This window comes from Mesocricetus auratus, unplaced genomic scaffold (genome assembly GCF_017639785.1).
Source record: "Mesocricetus auratus isolate SY011 unplaced genomic scaffold, BCM_Maur_2.0 Super-Scaffold_100025, whole genome shotgun sequence".
In the NCBI taxonomy this organism is placed as follows: Eukaryota; Metazoa; Chordata; class Mammalia; order Rodentia; family Cricetidae; genus Mesocricetus; species Mesocricetus auratus.
In genome coordinates this window covers 25,789,946-25,808,219 of record NW_024429206.1, presented here as the reverse complement: position 1 = coordinate 25,808,219, position 18,274 = coordinate 25,789,946, and the positions used below count along the sequence as shown (strand labels likewise).

Here is an 18,274-nt window from a genome sequence, read left to right as displayed (position 1 = left end):
GGGACGCCCCCTCTGCAGGCAGCCTGGCTCCCAGCTCGCGCTTTCACAGAGGGAGCAACCCGAGCGAGCCAGCCCTGCACTGCCTTGACTTCCCATTTAGGCTCTTCCTCCAGATGGGCACCAGCTTGCTTCTGGCTCATGAACCTTGGTCCTGGCTACTGGCCCCGGCACGCCGGCCCTTAGGGACACAACACTCCCCTCCATCCCCGAGTTGAGCTAAATACATTATTCCCCCTGAAGACAGGGTCTCGTGTAGCCCAGGCTGTCCTTCAACTCTACATCTAGTCTAGATTGACCTTGAACTTCTGATCGTCCTACCTCCGTCTCTAAAGTGCGAGGATTGCAGGCATGCACCACAATTGGATTATGCAGTCCTGGGGGGTCAAACCCAGAACTTCGTGCATCCAGGCAAGCAAGCACTCTGCCAGCTGGGCTAATCTCCAGCCCCCACCCGACCCCCACCCAACCTCCACCCTCCAAGCATCACCTCTTGAGTCTACCCCAGGGTTCAGCCTACCTGCTGGGTGATCCGGAGTCGCTGTAGTGTGAGGTCATCGAGGGACTGTGGGAGCTGCTGCGGTGGTGAGACCTTCTGCCCGGCGATTCAGTGTGAGGCCTGGCGTGGGCAAGGGGAGTCAGCCGGAACTGAAATGTTATCTCTTCTGACGGTGGGGCTGCCTGGCCTGACCTCGGGGACTTGGGGTAAGTAACCGAGGAAGGTCACTGTGGGGGCAGCCCCACCCCCAGCACAGTCTCCTAGGAAAGCTGACTGGATGGGATTGGGGCTGGGGCTGGATGTAGGGTCCCCAAGAGTCATCTCTGAGAGCTAGGGGAAAGTGCCTTTTCTGGAGAGCCCCAACTTCCAAATCTCACCTCTCACCTGTCTACTTGGAGTGGAGGGGTGTGGAGGAGGTCAAAGGGCAGAAAGGGGGCCTAGGCTCCTCCAGTGGCCACTGGCTCAAAGGCTCCTTTTCCACTTGTCTGTCTGACACGATTGGGGGGTTCGGTTTGAGATAAGCTCAAGAGGTTGGTTTCGGGGTGCTAACGGACCAGGTTTTCTGGAGCCCGGGGAGGACGGCCTAGCGCTCTTACCTCTTACGCTCTTTGTTTTTTTCTTTTCTTTTGCTCTTGAGGCTTCGCGATCTGCAGGAAGCGGAGACCAGGTCTGAGCGCCGGGGCACGGGAGTGACCAGAGTAACAGGTACACTTTCGTGTTGGCTGCTGAGACCGGTGGTCTGCAGCCCAGCTATGCTCAGATGCGGAACTTCAGTTTGCTCTCCTCTTAGGCCCAAACCTCGCTGGGTGTCCACCTCGCCCGGTAGGGTACAGCCAGGCTTCGTGAGGAGGGGTGTGCGTGTATGTGGTGCAAAGGTTTCACACGTAAGTGGGCCCTCTACCACCGAGCCACGCATGCCCAGTGTGGAACCTTCTGCTTTCCACAGAAGCACAGGATCTCAGGCCACATCTCATCCCCAGGTAGGAACCTCTCTGATGGCATGAAATCCTTTCAAGTCCCAAGCAAATAAAACAAATACCCAAATTTAGGAAAGGGCCGGATGGAGGGCTTCGTTCAGCTTGCTTTGGGCCTCAGTACTAAGTAGCTCACTTACACATCTTGTCCTGTCCTAGACACTGTACATAGGATGGTGGCCACTAGAGGACAGCAGAGGCCCACACTATCCTTTCATCCTGGGAGGGAGGGGGGCAGAATGGGGAAAGTAGGAAGGGTAGGGTGAAAAATTTTCAGGCTTCCATACTACCAGGTACAAATGGCCTTTGGTAAATCCCACCAAGGGGAGGGCCCGGAGACCCTAGTCAGGGCTGCAGGAAGGAAGTCTCGCTGACTCCCAGAGAAAGGGTGCGACTGGCCTATACCTTTTGATCCCTGACACTGGGTTGACTAACTTCTGCCTGGGCTCCTTGAGGCCAGGCAGTCAGAACTGCAGAGGGCTAACAGTCCATCTGCCAGAGACTCCACCTCTAGCCCCGGCCTGGCCACCCCAGTCTTCTACCCACTGAGCCACCCGCTTCACAGAAATGCGTTGTCCTGGCCCTGCCCCTTCCCCTATAATTCGGGGGTCCTTCGAAGAGGGCACATCAGGGCTTGCAGTTCTTTCTGGAAATTCTTGGGGCTTTTACATGGAAGTTGACCTGTCCTCCAGCCCCATTTGCTCAGCGAGGAAAGGACCCCTGGAGTGGAGGGTGGAGCCAGACTGGTCCCCTGGAGTGGAGGGCAGAGCCAGACTGGTCCCCGGAAGAGTCTGGCAACCTGTGTGCCTGCTCAGGAAAGCACAGCTCACCTGTACCGTCGCTTCCTCCGGGACCCAGACTCAGACCTGTGGAGTGGCAGACAAATTCTTCTGAGTCTTCTTGGGCACAGCCACGGGGGGCACAGCCCAGGGAATGAGACAGGCCACAGGGGGCAGGGGTGTGTGGAGAGGAGAGGTCCAGTTACCTATCTCTGCGGTGCTTCTTCACACCCTTCTTCTTCTTGCGCAGGGGGGAGGCACTCCCACAGCTGTGGACACAGGGGTGAGTCACTGGTGAGCTGGGGGCAGAGGGGAGAGGATGGGTGTGGCTGAAGGGGGCTGGGAAGAGGTGGCAGGCTATTGCGCCCAGACTCCCTTGTATAGAATGAGAGCCTACGGACCAGGTGGGCAAAGACTCCTAAAATTGATACGACTGCCTGTCCCTTAGTTACCTTTCCTCCTGTGTGTGTGTGTGTGTGTGTGCAGATGCACACCTGTGTGCACGCAGAGCCCAGAGGTCAACCTTGGACATCTTTATGAGGAACTAACCACATATGTTTATTTAGTGTGTGTGCGTGCACACGACATGGTGCATGCATGGAGCTCAGAGGACAGCCTCTGGAAAGTTCTCTTCTTCCACTAGGTAGTTCCTGGTGACTCCACACAGGTCATCAGGCTTGGCTACAGTTTCTTTCACTGCTGAGCCATCTCACCAGCCCGTGTTTTCTGAGTTGGGATCTTTCACTGACTTCTGGGACATGCCGCCTTGAAGAGGCAGGCCAGTGAGCTCGCTCCTCAATTCCTTTGTGGTGTTGGCTTGTTTTTGAGACAGGCCTTTCTGTGTAGCCCAGGCTAGCCTTGCATTCATGGTCCTTCTACCTTGCCCCCCCCCCAAAGTGGTCTTGTATAGGCGAAGGGAAGAATTTATTATTTATTTTTTTGATGTTTGGAGACAGGGCTTCTCAGTGCATCTTTGGCTGTCCTGGAGCTCACTCTGTAGACCAGGCTGACCTCAAACTCACAGATCTGCCTGCCTCTGCCTGTGCTGGAATTAAAGGCATGTGCCACCACGCCTGGCTCGGGAAGAAATGTTTTTCTGGTCTGGTGGTCTGGTTTTCTTATGGTGCTGGAGACAGAATCCAGAGCTGTGCACTTGGCAAACTCATCAGCTCTGAGATGTCTCCAGTCCTTGGGATTTCTAGGCTGTGTATGCAAACACTGGTACCAGAAAGTCCCGTGTCCAGCCCCTGAGGTGCCAGGCCTCTAGTCTCCGGATGGTGGCCTTGCATTCCTTCCCACCCACAGGTGCGCCCTCTGGGTCCCAGCCCTCCCCGCCCCCGCTCCTGCTCCCTCCATCACTGACCTGCACTCTGACTCTAGTCTCCTCTTTTTGCTGAAGGTAAATGCCAGAAAGAAAGGACAGACAGATGGACCGTGTTAGCTAGTGGCCCCAGCTTGTACCTCAGGACAGAGGAGGGGGAGGACATAGAAACGGGGGAGTTGTAGTTGAGGGCCAGTAATGACCCACTTCCCAGGGACACCCACACTTGGAATGGGGTTTACTTGAACCCAGGGCGGACGGTAATACCCAGTGGGGGTGGGGCTTAGAGTGAGGCGGGGCTTATCGAATGGGCGGGACTGAGAGGGGTTAAGCTGCAGGCTAGGAATCCAAGGGGGTGGGGCTGGTTTAAGTTAACTGGTCCCAAGGGTAGCATCTGTGTCCGGTGTATCCCCAAGGCCCCTCCCAGTCTCGCCCTAGGACCATGCGCCGCTCTCACCGGCTCCTCCGATGACTGCCTTTCTTTTTCTTCTTCTTCTTGGGAGGGGGCGATGCGGAGCTGCTGGACCAGTGCTTGGTCCTGGGCGAGAAGGGGCGGCGGGGGCGGTGAGAGAGGCGGCCCGGTGTTGCCCTCCCCTCCGCCGCGGCGGCCGCTCACCTGTACCCCCGGTGCCCGCGGTAGCAGGCGACCGGGCAGTCGCAATCCACCGGGCCGTCATCCTCATCGAAGGGTGGGTACTCCAGGCCCGGCTCCAAGCCGTCCATTCTCCGCGGGGTCTCTGCCACGCTAAGGAGAGACAGTGACGCTGCCCACCCGCCTCCGAGGAAGGGCCTTCCCGCTGCTGCAGCCTGGGCATGGCCTGGCCTACGTCCTCTGGGTCATATGCGGCTGGGGAGAGGGGGCTGCACTTGCAGACCAGGGGGCTTGCCATCCCCAGCCCCGGAGGGCCGGATGAAGATTTGAGTAGCCCAGATTCCGAGGCAGTGGTTTGCAAAAGACAAAGAGACTCCAAGCCTGGTAGTGCAGGCTTGTTACATCGACTACCAGGAATGCTGAAGCAGAAGGATTTTAAGTTCAAGGCCTGTCTGATCAACCTAGCTAAGAATAAACAAACCAACAAGAAATGAACGCTGCGGATGCAGTTTTCAGTGTCAACTGCACAGCACTGACCGATAGGGAGCCCTGGGCTCCATCCTCAACCACACACACCCAAGACAAACCAAAAACTGTGAGTGAAGTGCGGGAGTTGGCAGAGTGCTCGCCTGGTTTTCAGGAAGCAATGCCGCCTGAACTGGGTGTTAGGGCACACCTGCAATCGCCGCGCTTTGGAGCCGGAGGCAGGGTGGGAGTGCACGGGACTTTCGAGGCCAGCTGGGTTACAGATCTCAAACAACAAAACAATTAGATCTGTCCCGCTCATTGAGCCCCTCCTCACCCCTCACCAAGTCTCCTCCCTGGAACTGTCAGCCCCGTTGTCCTATCCTGGGGTCCTCCCTCCCCCTCGCTGGATTCCCCACCATTCCCCTCCCCCAGGGCTGACATCTGCCTCTCCAGGTCCCTGGACGCCTCCCCCCGGCCCCCATCCCTTCTCTCCTCTTTTCCTTCAGTCCTGGCCTCAGCCCCTGAAATATTCATAGCCTCTCCTCTCACCCCCCCCCCCCCCACAGCCTCCAGAGGCCTCCGCGCTTGGAAGCTCCAGCTGCCGGCTGTCTCCATCAATCACGGCTGGCGCCTGAGGCTGAGGGTGGGGGCCTCAGCTCTCGCCCGCCTCCAGCTCCGTACCCTCTCTCCATCCGGCTCAGCAGCTCAGAGCTCTCCACTTCGCCCAGCAGGAGCCGTCCAATTCCTGATCCTGCTCCCGGCTCCTCCGGCAGCACCCGCTCCCGGGCGTCCTCTCTGGGACTCACAGGAGCCCTGGTCGTGAGGGCTCTGTCCCTAAACCACAGTGTGACGCGGGGCCTCATTAGATCCCTGACTGACCCTCCTCTTAAGAATTCTTTTTAAAAATAACTGGACTGTTTTTTTCTTTTCTTTCCTTTTTTTTTTGAGTATTTTTCTTAAGAACATTTTTTTAACATTTATTTATTTACTTATATGTGGGAGTGGGGCTCACACACGCCACTGTGAATGTGGCGATCAGAACTCAGCCTGATATCATCACTTCTCTACTCCGGATCAAATTCAGATTGTTAGGTTTAGTGGCAAGCTCCTTTACTCTCTGTGCCCTATCTGTAGCTCCAAGCTCTCTCTCTCTGTCTCTGTCTCTCTCTCTCCCTCCCTTCTTTTTAATCGATCAAGACTACAAATGACCTTCCACAGACCTGTCTCCCCCTCATCCCCACCTTCTTCGCCTTCCATGCTGGAGACAGTTCCCTGGCTTCAACATAACACCCACACCCACGCACTCTCGGGACCACCCACGCACAGCTCGCCCTTTCCCGCACAGAGAAGAGAGGCCAAGACAAGGGTACCAGCTTTGGATTATCAAAATAGATTGGAATCCAGAATGCCTGTGCTGGCTGACAGCTGGGGACCTTATCTCCACAGGAAGAGAGAAGCAAGCCCCTGGCTGGGAGCAGAGGGTTAAGGAGGACTCCCTCTGGAGCTCTGGACACACCAGCCTGGCCCCTGACCAGGGCATTCCCTAGCAGTGATGACTTCCCAGGGGGCATCTGCTGCCTTACACACCACAGCCTCTTCCTGGAAGGGACTCAGAAACAGCACACAAAGGATGGGAGGGAGGGAGACTGTCTATGGTGACAGGGCTAAAGAAAGGCTTTGCGCCAGGCACGGTGGTATATGCTTGTAACCCCAGTACTCAGGAAGAGGAGGCAGGAGGATCCCGAGTTTGAGGTCAGCTGGACTACATACAAGTTCAGGGTAAGCCTGAACCAATCTACAGAAACCCCGTCTCAATAGCTACATAAACAAATAACTAAAGGCTGACAAAATGCCTCAGTAGGTAAAGGCATGTACTTCCAAGCCTGAGGACCTGAGTTCGATCCCCAGTGCCCCCATGATGGACAGAGAGACTTGACCCCTCCCTGCAAATGGTTATCTGATCTCCATACATGTGCTGTGATACATCATTCTCCACCCCTCCCCCTTCTCTTTCCCTTTGTCGCTCTCAAAATAAATTTTAAAAGTAAGAAATAAAAGGAGCCGGGCGGTGGTGGCGCATGCCTTTAATCCCAGCACTCGGGAGGCAGAGGCAGGCAGATCTCTGTGAGTTCGAGGCTGGGCTGGACCGACAGCCTCGAAAACAATACAGAGAAACCCTGTCTCGTAAAAACAAAACAAAACAAAAACAAACAAACAAACAACAACAAAAAAAAAGAAATAAAAGGGCCGGGGCTTAGCAGATAGCTTACTGCACAACCATAGGCCTAGAGTTCGGGTCTCCAGCGTCTGCATAAAAACCCAGGCATGACAGCACATACCTGTAATCCTAGAGATAGAAGTTGGAGACAGGAAGAGCCCTGGGGCTCCAGAGTATCCAACAGAAGTGGTGAGTACCAGGTACAGAGAGACCCTGGCACAAAAACTCATGTAGAGAAAAATAGAGGAAGACTTTCTGTTGTCCTCTGGCTTCTACATGCCCACACATGTACACACACGGGTGTGAACATACACTTACATACATGAATACACATGCATATACCGTCGCTGGCAATTTAGAGGAAACCTGGTCTCAAACTAAAAAGTAAAAAGAGGGCTGTGATGGTGGTTCAGCGATGGAGCAGCTGTTCTAGAATCCCCCAGTGAGGGGCTGTGGTGTGGCTCAGTGGTAGAGCACCTGCCTAGAATCCCCCAGTAAGGAGGCTGGGATTGTGGCTCAGTGGTAGAGCACCTGCCTAGAATCCCCCAGTGAGGGGCTTGGGGCATGGCTCAGTGGTAGAGCACCTGCCTAGAATCCCCCAGTGAGGGGCTTGGGGCATGGCTCAGTGGTAGAGCACCTGCCTAGAATCCCCCAGTGAGGGCCTGGGGCATGGCTCAGTGGTAGAGCACCTGCCTAGAATCCCCCAGTGAGGGGCTGGAGGTGTGACTCAGTGGTAGAGTACCTGAAAATTCCCCATGAGGGGCTGGGCTATGGCTCAGTGGTAGAGTCACTGCCTAGAATCCCCCAGTACAGGGTTAGGGGTATGACTCAGTGGTAAAACTCTTCTTTAGTATGAGGCCCTGTGCTCAGTCCCTAGCACATTGAAAAACAATAATTATGATCCATCTTGAAATGCCAAGCTGTCCGTGACAGCCTTGGAGCCACCACTCAGATATTTGGGAAGCTTTTGGGGTGATGATAGACTAATGTGATCCTCCAGGCACCCCCACATCCTTTAGTTCAAAGCTCTCTGCTCTTGCTCATCTTGAAGCTAGTGGCTTCCTTCCATCTGTCCTTGTCTCCCTCCAGTGACACATCCAGCCCTCTTGAGTTCTAAGGTCCATCGCCGCTCACACAGCTCCTCGGCCACACAAACGCATGGCATGTAAAACACAGTCTTTAGCTAAAGGAAAGGGTGTCACAAGTAGCCTGTGGGTGAGCTGGTGGGAGGAGGGAGCTTTATCTGATACAGACTGGAACATGATGAAGGTCATTTACAAAATCAAGTTGCTTTGGGCAATGCCTAACACAGGACCTTTCTGGTCTTTGTAACTGCCCAGTTAGGTTGACCACTGACGTCCTCCATGCACCCCTTACTCTCTGCTGCTTCTCCCTCCTCTGTGATCCCTTCTCTGATGGCGCCATCTCCAGGGTGTCTTCCTCCTTAACTTGCAACTGCATTTGAAGAAATTTATTTTGTGTGAACGTTTTGCCTACACAAGTGTCTGTGCGCCACGTGCATGCAGTGCCTGTGGAGGCCAGAAGAGGGCGTCGAATTCCCTGGAACTGGAGTTAGGGGTGGTCGTGAGCTAGCATGTGGGTGCTGGAGCTGAGTCCTGGTTCTCTGCAAGAGTAACAAGCGCTCTGAGCCATCTCTCCAGCCCTTCCACCTTAGTTTTTGGAGACAAGATCTCTCACTGAACCTGGAGCTCACTGGTAGAACTAGCTAGCTAGGCAGCAAACCCCTGGGACCCACGTGTTTCTGCCTCTCTGGTGCTCATCTTGCAGAGGTGCGCTGAGAATCCAAATGCAGTTCCTCACACGTTTGCCCCAGGCGTTTTACTCACCGAGCCATCATCTCCCCAGCCCTCATCTATCATTACTTTTTCGCCTTTATTTTTTGTGTTGCTCTGGCCTCAGTGTGCCGAACCCCAGATTTACTTAACACGTCTTACTCTTAAACCCATGTTCGTCACCTAGTTGATGGTTCATTGTGTCTGTGAGGTAGGGAGACGGGTATGGGGGGATGGGAGTGCCATCCCACCATAGAGGTGACCGACACAGGCATAGATGGTTGGCTATGAGGTGAAAGGGTGCATTGAGTCAGATGCAACGGCATGCACCTGGGAGGTGGAGGCAGGGGGATCAGGAGTTGCAGGTCAGCAAGTTGGAGGCCGGTGTAGGCTACGTGAAACCTATTCTCAAAGAAACTAAAAATGGAGAGGGAAATGGGGAAGATGGCTTAGTTGGTAAAGGGCTTGCTATGCAGGCATAAGGACCGGAGTTCAATCCCAGAGCCACGTGAAAAGCTGGGTGTAAGGATGTGCTCAAGTGAGCCCAGCGTTGAGGAGAAAGAGAGAGACAGGAGTGTGCTGGCCAGCCAGTCTAGCCTAATGGTGAGCGCCCAGTCAGTGAGAGAGTCAAGGTAGATAGAGACTGGGGAAGATACCAGGGCTGACCTGTGGCCTCCACACACACACACACACACACACACACACACACACACACACACACACACACACACACACACACACGGCATGAAGAACAACCAGTGAGAAGCAATCGTGTGTGTGTGTGTGTGTGTGTGTGTGTGTGTGTGTGAGCATGTGTGCTACAATGTGCCTGTAGAGGTCAGAGGATGACTTGCTGGATTTTATTCTATTTATCCACTATGTTAGTCCCAGGGATCAAACTCAGGTCATCAGGTTTGACGGCAAACACCCCTTTACCCGCTGAGCCATGTGACGACACTGCTTACTTAACTGTTTTGTTTTCCATTAGCCAGGGGCGGACCGGTCCAAGCAGCAGAGGAGTGAGCCAAAGTAGTGGTGGGACTCTGGGCAAAGGGTCTTTCTTCTCTGCTCATGCACCCGGTCACCGTGCCGCCTGGCCTTACACGGGCCTTCAACGGTAGTGAGAACAGGGAAGAATCAGGCCTGAATTCTCTCATCTCGTGCCTCGAAGTGCAGGGCAAACATTGATCCTATGTCTATTATGATAATTGCTAGCCCGGGTGCCAGACAGTATTGGGAGCACTTTCCATGTATTTATCTCATTTAATCATTGAGCATTCCGAACAAGCCTTTGACATGGGAGCCATCATTAAAATTCCTATCTCGCAGATAAAATGATGAGGTACAGGGAGGTCACACCACGTCTAAAATTAGACGTGTTGAGAAGATGACTAGATTTTGCTCACCCTGTGTTAGGAAGTAGCTTGTAAACACTGCCTCTGCAAGCCTGCTTTCTACGCTTTCTCAAACACTTTGCTATATTATATAACTATGAAACTCTCTCTCGCTCTCTCTCTCTCTCTCTCTCTCTCTCTGAGTATCTGGCAGCTGAGATGGCTCAGAGGGTAAAGGAACTTGCTATCAAGTCTGATGACCTGAGTTCAATCCCTGGTGCCCGACAGTGAAAAGAGAGACCTGACCCCTGCAAGTTGTCCTCCAAATGTATGCCATGGAACATGCATATTTACACACGTGAGCATGTGCGCGCGCACACACACACACACACACACACACACAGTAAGCTGTTGGGAGGCTCGGTGAACTTCTGGAGGAAGTGGGTTATTGTGGGGAATGTCTTTGATAGACTGACCTTGTCCTTTTCCCTTCCTGTCTCTCTGCTAGTTTCTGGCCGCAGTGATGCATGGCCTCTATCCCTACATGCTTCCTCTGCCGCAATGAATTAAACCTCCTATACCATGAACAAAACAGCCCGAGTTGTCTGTGTCACATACTTTGACCACGGGTCTGGAAAGGGAACAAGCACATGGTGCTCCCAACACCTAAGGGACCCGCCTTCCAACATTTCCAGGGAAACGTCCCCAAACAACACGTCATTGTACTATGCTTCCTGTCAAAAACCTTCTCCTGACTTCTGTAGGGTCATTTCTAGGCATGGCGACAGGATAATAATCTGACGGCAGTCTGGAGAGAAGATCATCACAAGAAACAATTGCTCAGGTCAGTCCGTTAGCCCAAGGGTGAGGGGTGGTCGCTTTCTAGGGGTGATACCACCTCTGTCCTGAAGCTAGTGTGAGCTCCTGGTGACCCCCAAAAGTTCTTAGGGTGGAGCACTTTCATTCTAGGTGCGCCTCCATTGTTCAATTTTGTAATTAGATTTTTAAAATTTTATTTTTTGTGCGAGTGTTTTGCTTGCCTGTTTGTACATGCACCATGTACATGCTTGAAACCCGCAGAGGTCAGAAAAGGACCTCAGATCCCCCTGGAACTGGCGTTAGGGATGGCTATGAACCACCATGTGGGTGCTAGGATTTGAACCTGGGTCCTCTGCAACAAGTACTTCCAATCACTGTGCCAGCTCCCCAACAACTTACTCTTAGTGTTTAAGCAGTAGGAGCTTCCAAATTTGGGGCCAGGGGCATATTTGTGTGGTAGAGAACTTACCTAACATGCCCCCAAACAGTAGTCTATAAATCATGGAAGGTCACGATTGGAGACCTAGGCATAAATGTGGGCACTGGGCTCTGTGGAGTCTGGCAGTTGGCGGGCAGCGTGGAGACAGCCAGGCGGAAGGGGATAAGTGAAGCTGAGCTCATGGGTTGCTGGCGGTGCATAGATGATGGCACAGTCACCTAATGCAGTGGGGCGTGTTTGCCATGCGCCAGGTACTGATCCTCACACTCTCATCCATTTACGTCTTTCTCGTGCTGGAGATGGAAACAGAACCTCCTGCATACTACACACACATGGGCTTCAAATAACTACACACACATGGGCTTCAAATAACCCTCAGGGCTTGGGGGGGGGGTTCCAAGCAAGCACTCTACAGCTGGTTCATGCCCCAGCCCTTCCCTGAGGGATTCTAGGCAAGTGCGCTACCTCTGAGCTAGCCTATGAGGTGGGCATCAGTACCTTCATTTTAAATATAAAGATATGGAAAGCCAGAGAAGTCAGAGTCTGCCCAAGTCATACAGCTGGGATCCAGCAGCCAGGATGGTATCCTTGGACTTAGGGATTTTGACAGATGTAATGGAGTGTCTATCTCTATCTCCTAGGCATGTAAAAACTGGCTCAGATTCCGGGTTCATATGTGACCAGACAGTGGCAAGCCCTTCCTCACCGGTATATCCTGGTAAATCCTTAAGCGGTATGCGTCAGACCTAAGCAGGCAAGCTCAGATTCAGCACCACGGACAGCATGAGTTTAGTTTGGAGCACCAACGCGTAGTGGAAGGAGAAAAGTAACTCCCAGAATTGTCCTCTGACCTCCACAAGCACACTCGGGCACTCATGCACACTCACATTCACATACACATGCACACACACTTGTGTAAGCATGTGAGCACACACACTAAGTAAATAAACGCTAGAACAAGAGCAAAATGTCTCTTCCCTAGCAACCATAGTGGCTCACAGAGCCTTGGAGACCTTATTTCTCTGTGTTACAGCTCTGGCTGTCCTGGAACTCACTCTGTAGACCAGGCTGGTTTTTAACTCAAAGATCCACTTGCCTCTGGTCTTGAACTCTATATGTAGTATGACAGTTCTCCTGTTTCAGAATCTAGAATCACTGGTCAAGTTTTTGCCAGACAGAAGTGTACAGAGGTTTGGGAACTCAGGAAGGTACCTGCTCCTAAGCGGTCCCACTGCCGAGAGAAAGAGCACGAGCCTTTCCTGCAGCCTCCTGCACAACCTCAGTGCTGGGTCGGGAAAGGACCATTAGCAAGGGGGTTACCCTCTGCATGCATCCTGTAGAATTTGCTGAGTACACTCTGTGGCGTGGGGCTACCCTTTGCCCTCTCCCTAATTCAACCTGCACCATTTTCTACACATTTTTCCTTCCCATCCTGGGGCTTGAATTTAGGGCCTTCAGCATGCTAGGTAAGTGCTCTAATGCCTGGCCACAACCCCGCTCTGGTGGGTTCAAGCCAAACATTCTACCACCAAATAACTTCAGCCCCTCACTGGGGGATTCTAGGCAGGTGCTCTATGACTGAGTCATACTCCAGCCCCTCACTGGGGGATTCTAGACAGGTGCTCTCCCACTGAGCCACACCCCAGCCCCTCACTGGGGGATTCTAGGCAGGTGCTCTATGGCTGAGTCATACTCCAGCCCCTCACTGGGGGATTCTAGACAGGTGCTCTCCCACTGAGCCACACCCCAGCCCCTCACTGGGGGATTCTAGGCAGGTGCTCTATGGCTGAGTCATACTCCAGCCCCTCACTGGGGGGATTCTAGGCAGGTGCTTAACAGTTGAACCAGCCCCCTGCCCATTGGCATTTGGGTTTCTACAATCTAGGGCACATCACATGCTTCTTCTGGAGTTCATTTTATAGGTGGGAATAAGTAACCCACAGATTAGCTTGTAGCTTGCTTGTGGTAAAACAAGTCAGTGGTAATGTTGGAGTCTGAACATCTCTGAAGCTTGTAGCTATCTATGATCCTTGATTTGAGATCTGGGCCTTCCTGCTGCTGACCCATATACAGGACCCAGGTGGCCAACAAATGGCCCTCAGGGGCTTCAGGAGTCCATTCCTGAACTCTGGGCTATGCCAGAACTTCCAATGGGCAGAGTCCTTGATCTCTCCGTCACTCACCCCAGCCCCTAATAGTATATCTGGAACCCCCCATTACAGCATGAGATGCCCTCTCCCTCCCTGTCACCCAGGCGAATACTCACATGTGGGCCCCAGGCCGGTCCTCCCTGGCCACTACTCCCTCCTTCTCCATCAGCATCTGCCGGAAGGTCCCGACCTTCTGCTGGATCTCCTCCTCTGAGTACCTGTGGGGCACAGAGACCATGAGGGCTTGCTGCTGATTTTAGGTCACCACCTCAGCTCACCCCCACCTGCTCCCAGTCCTTGGCCACAGTGCATGCTCTCATTGGTAACTGCTTCTTTTGTAGGAGTTTTGTTATTCTCTCTCAATGTGTCCTCTCCCTGCCCTTCTCCTCTCCCCTCCCCATCTTCTGCTTTCTTTCAGCCCCTCCTCTCTTCCCTCCATTCTTCCCTTCTTCCTTCCCCTTTTCTCCTTCATTCCTTCCTTCCTCCTTCCTCCTTCCCCTTTTCTCCTTCCTTCCTTCCCCCCTTTTCTCCTTCCTTCCTTCCTTCCTTCCTTCCTTTCCCCCCCTCTCCTACCCACACACTTGTTCTCCATTCCTCTCCTTTCCTCTCTCTGCATTTTGTATTTTTCTTTTCCCTATCACCTTTCCTAATACTGTTTATTCGGCTCACCTAACATTTAAGAGTTGGCATTACTATTACAGGTCCCCTCCAACTGGAGTTACAGATGGTTGTGAGCCACCATGTGGGTGCTGAGAATCAAACCAGATCCTCTGGAAGAGCAGCTCTCCAGCTCTCTCTCTCTCTCTCTCTCTCTCTCTCTCTCTCTCTCTCTCTCTCATCTATCTATCTATCTATCTATCTATCTATCTATCTATCTAGATAATAGAGTCTTGCTATGTAGTTCAGACTAGCTTGCAACTCACTTGTAATCCAAGCTGCTCTCTACCCTGTAATGCTCCTGCATTTCAGAGTTGGAATCACAGGCTGCCCCCGATGACTGATGCAGCACTAACAAAATGTCTGTTAATGAATGAATCTTGGGTCATGACCTCCAGGGTTTGCATTCTTCACAATGGAAGACACGGTGACAGAATATAGGCAGGGGAGGAGAGGAGAGGGTCTCATCTTGCTTTGTCTTCTGCTCGGGATCCACGGCCTCTTCCCAGAGCAGGCACAACCCTCACCACTCAGTCTGTTCTTGGAAATGGCATGCTTTTCCCTCTCTTCTTTCTTGTTTATCTTTTCCTCAACAAACATTTTACAGAAGGCTAATTTGGCTTTCAAAAGCTTATTTTTTTTTTTTTTTGGTTTTTCGAGACAGGGTTTCTCTGTATTGTTTTGGAGGCTGTCCTGGAACTCACTCTGTAGACCAGGCTGGCCTCGAACTCACAGAGATCCGCCTGCCTGTGCCTCCCGAGTGCTGGGATTAAAGGCATGCGCCACCAATGCCCGGCTTCAAAAGCTTATTTTTTTAAGCAAAACCCAAACATGTCCTTTATTTACATTTATTTATTGTTTTTTAATTAATTTATTTATTATGTATACAGTGTTCTATATGCATGTATCCCTGCAGGCCAGAAGAGGACACAAGATCTCATTACAGATGTTTGTGAGCCATCATGTGATTGCTGGGAATTGAACTCAGGACCTCTGGAAGATCAGCCAGTGTCCTTAGCTGCTGAGCCATCTCTCCAGCCCTATTTATTGTTTTTTCAAGACAGGGTTTCTCTGTGTAGACCTGGATGTCCTGGAACTTACTTTGTAGTCCAGGCTGGCCTTGAACTCAAAGAGATACACCTGCTTCTGCCTCCCGAGTATTGGAATTAAAGGCATCACCACTTGGCACTTTAATTTTTTCTTTTTAAAAGTGTGTGTGTGAGCCGGGCGTTGGTGGCGCATGCCTTTAATCCCAGCACTCGGGAGGCAGAGGCAGGCGGATCTCTGAGTTCCAGGCCAGCCTGGCCTACAGAGTGAGTTCCAGGACAGCCTCCAAAGCCACAGAGAAACCTTGTCTCGAAAAAACCAAAAAAAATAAAAAATAAAAAAATAAAAGTGTGTGTGTGATCTGAGCAGCGGTGGTGCACACCTTTAATCCCAGCACTTGGAAGGCAGAGGCAGGTAGCTCTCTGTGAGTTCACAGCCAGCCTTGTCTACAGAACAAGTTCCAGGACAGCCAAAGCTACACAGAGAAACCCTGTCTTGAAAAAACTGTGTGTGCATGTGTGTGTGTGTGAGCTTGCATGCATGTGTGTGCATTTGTGAATGTGAGTGTATTTGTTCAGGCATGTGTGTGCATGAGTGCAAGTGTGTGTCTGGGTATATGCCCGTGTGTGAGATTCTGTGTGTGTGTGTGTGTGTGTGTGTGTGTGTGTGTGTGTGCGCGCGCGCGCGCGCGCATGTGAGTGCTTTTGTGAGTTTGTATGTATGACTGAGGACAGGAGTGACTTCCCAGGCCAGCATTATCCATCCCAGTGACTGGTTCAAGGGGGAAAGCTCAGCTTGCAGTGTTAAAGGTCATGATGACTTAGCAGAAGCTGCAGGAAGCCTGGATACTTAGAAGGACGCTTGTGTTTTCTTGCCTGGCTTGGCATCTCTATCCATTTTATAGATTGTGGAAACCGAGGCCTTGAGCTGTCATATACGTTTATATATGCTTCACGACACTGGATATATCTAGGGCATGGAGAACGTGTCTCTGTGGCTTCTGCGAGCTGGAGCTTAGTCTAGATCTTCAGAGACAGTTTCTGAGTTGTCTGAACCAACAGATAAATGAAGGTGGCCTGGGCTTGTGGCTCCACTTAGCTGGTCCAGACCCTGCTTCCTTGCTGGATGAGATTGTTGGCTCCCAGTGCTCTTTAGATTCAGCCCTGGGCTCCAACTGAGGTACCCAGGTCTCCCTGAACACTCCCACCCTGTTCCAACCCTGCATTTGTTCTGCCAGACCTTTTCTGGTCCCGCCCACACCAGCACTGCAGACTAAGGTCGACCTTCAGTCTCATCAGACAAGGGACCTGCCACAAGCCCGATCAGGCCCTGGCCACATCCCAATCACTCACCATGCAAGGCCAAGCTCCCTGCCTACTACTGGTCTCGGCCATGCCCTATCCTGCTGCACTAATATCCTGGGCACAGCTCCACCACATCCAGGTCAGGTTGCCTCGATTAGAGCAGCCAAGCCCCTTGTGGGTGTACCGAGCTCTGGAGTGCAGCTCTGCCACACCAAGTCCCTGGACACAACTCTACCACTGCCAAGTTCACGGCCACACCCCTATCCTGGTCCCATCACATCACACTCTAGACACAGCCCCTTGCAGTCGGCACACCAACCTTCCTTGTCCTAGCCCCGCCCCACCACGCCCCAACCCCGCCCCCTGACAGCTCCCAGCTTCAAGTCTTGAACGTAGTCTGACCTCGCCCCACATCATCTCCCCCTGACCCCGCCCCTCTCGCCCCTCCCCACTCACCCCTGCTCCTCCATCATCTCTTGTAGCTCCATGCACTTGAGCTCCACGCGCCGCTTGCGTTCGTGGTCCAGGATCTCCCGGTGTGCGCGCTTCACCAAGCCGGGCTCGGCGGCGCGCAGCTCCTCCTCCGCGCGCGGCCAGGTCCCGGACGAGGCGCCGGGCTGCGGGAAGCCGTTGGCGGCGTCGGGCGGGGATGGCATGCCGGCAGCCCCGTTGTTCACGGTGGAGGACATGACAGCTGTCCTCCGCGGCGGGCCCTGCGGGACAAACAAAACACAAGGCGGGGTGGTCACCTCTCGGCCATCCGCTAAGCTTTCACTATATGGCTTAATCCTGGAGGTTTAGGGCCCACTCGCGGCTCTAATCCGCTTGCTCTTAGGCTGTAGAGGGAGAGAGCGGGCGACAGGTTGGCACCATCACTTCAGGACATGAATGTATCTCACGCTAGTCTTTCCCCATTTGTAAAGTGTGTGGGCATCTTTGTGTTTTTTTTCATTTTTTTTTCCCCTTAGCCCAGCCTGCTCTCCAACTCTCTGTGTAGTCAAGTATTACCTTAAACTTCTGGTCCTCCTGGCTCAGTCTCCTAAGTGACTTGCGCCACCACACTCGGCTTATGTGGTCCTGGGCATGGAACCCCGGACATTGTGCATGCTGAGCAAGCTGTCTACACACTGGGTCCCAGTCCCTCCAGTCCCAGGTGACTTTAAAGAAAATCTTACATGGTTCCAGAGACGTGGCTTGGAGGGTAAAGGCACTTGCTGCCTAGATGATGGCCTGAGTTCAACGCTCAGAACACGCATGACAGGAGGAGAGAGCCGATTCCTGCAAATTGTTCTCTGACCTCCATACGAAACCCAATAAATAAATGAATACAACATTCCTTCCTTCCTTCCCTCCCTCCCTCCTCCCTTCCCTACCCCCTCCCTTTCTTCTCTCTCTCTCTATAGCCCTGGCTGTCCTGGAATCCCTCTGTGGATGAGGCTGGCCTAGAACTCAGTGATCTGTCTGCCTTTGCCTACCAAGTGCTGGGACTAAGGGCCTGCGCCACCACACCTAGCCTTTGAATATGAATACAAGATTTCAAAAAGAAATCTTATTTTCTGGTGCTGAGGATCAAACCCAGGACTTCAGGAATGACAGGCAAGCAGTCTGCCATTGAGTCACAGCTTCATTCTTTAAAAAAAATATATATATATATACATATATATATATATATATATATATATTGCCGGACAGGACTTAGTGGTGCCTGCCCACCTTTAATCCCAGCACTGTGGGAGCAGATGCAGGTGTTTCTGAGCTTGAGGCAGGGCTGATCTACAGATGGAGTTCCAGGACAGCCAGGACTACACAGAGAAATCCTGCCTCGGAAAAAAAATTGTGTGAAAAAAAAGATATTAAGACGTATCCATTTTCTTTCGTGTGTG

General features: G+C 52.6%; 1 protein-coding gene and 1 long non-coding RNA gene across 3 annotated transcripts in view; one reads left to right on the top strand and one right to left on the bottom strand.

The window, feature by feature from the left end:
- The window catches only part of Srrm3 (serine/arginine repetitive matrix 3), a 63,070-nt gene that overhangs the window by 16,515 nt on the left and 28,281 nt on the right, over positions 1-18,274 (bottom strand). For both annotated transcript variants that reach the window (XM_040731141.1, XM_040731142.1), the window contains exons 2-10: positions 16,848-17,104; positions 13,500-13,601; positions 4,187-4,315; positions 4,028-4,108; positions 3,613-3,642; positions 2,456-2,518; positions 2,301-2,336; positions 1,093-1,143; positions 518-616 (exon numbers count right to left, since the gene is read on the bottom strand). In XM_040731141.1, coding sequence (XP_040587075.1) covers positions 518-616; positions 1,093-1,143; positions 2,301-2,336; positions 2,456-2,518; positions 3,613-3,642; positions 4,028-4,108; positions 4,187-4,315; positions 13,500-13,601; positions 16,848-17,080 — 824 coding nt within the window. In that variant the 5' untranslated portion in view covers positions 17,081-17,104. The remainder of the gene's footprint in view (positions 1-517; positions 617-1,092; positions 1,144-2,300; positions 2,337-2,455; positions 2,519-3,612; positions 3,643-4,027; positions 4,109-4,186; positions 4,316-13,499; positions 13,602-16,847; positions 17,105-18,274) is intronic.
- Positions 602-4,192, top strand: LOC121133922. Its single transcript, XR_005870933.1, has 3 exons — positions 602-702; positions 1,134-1,201; positions 1,287-4,192. It is a non-coding gene; the product is annotated as an uncharacterized LOC121133922 (long non-coding RNA).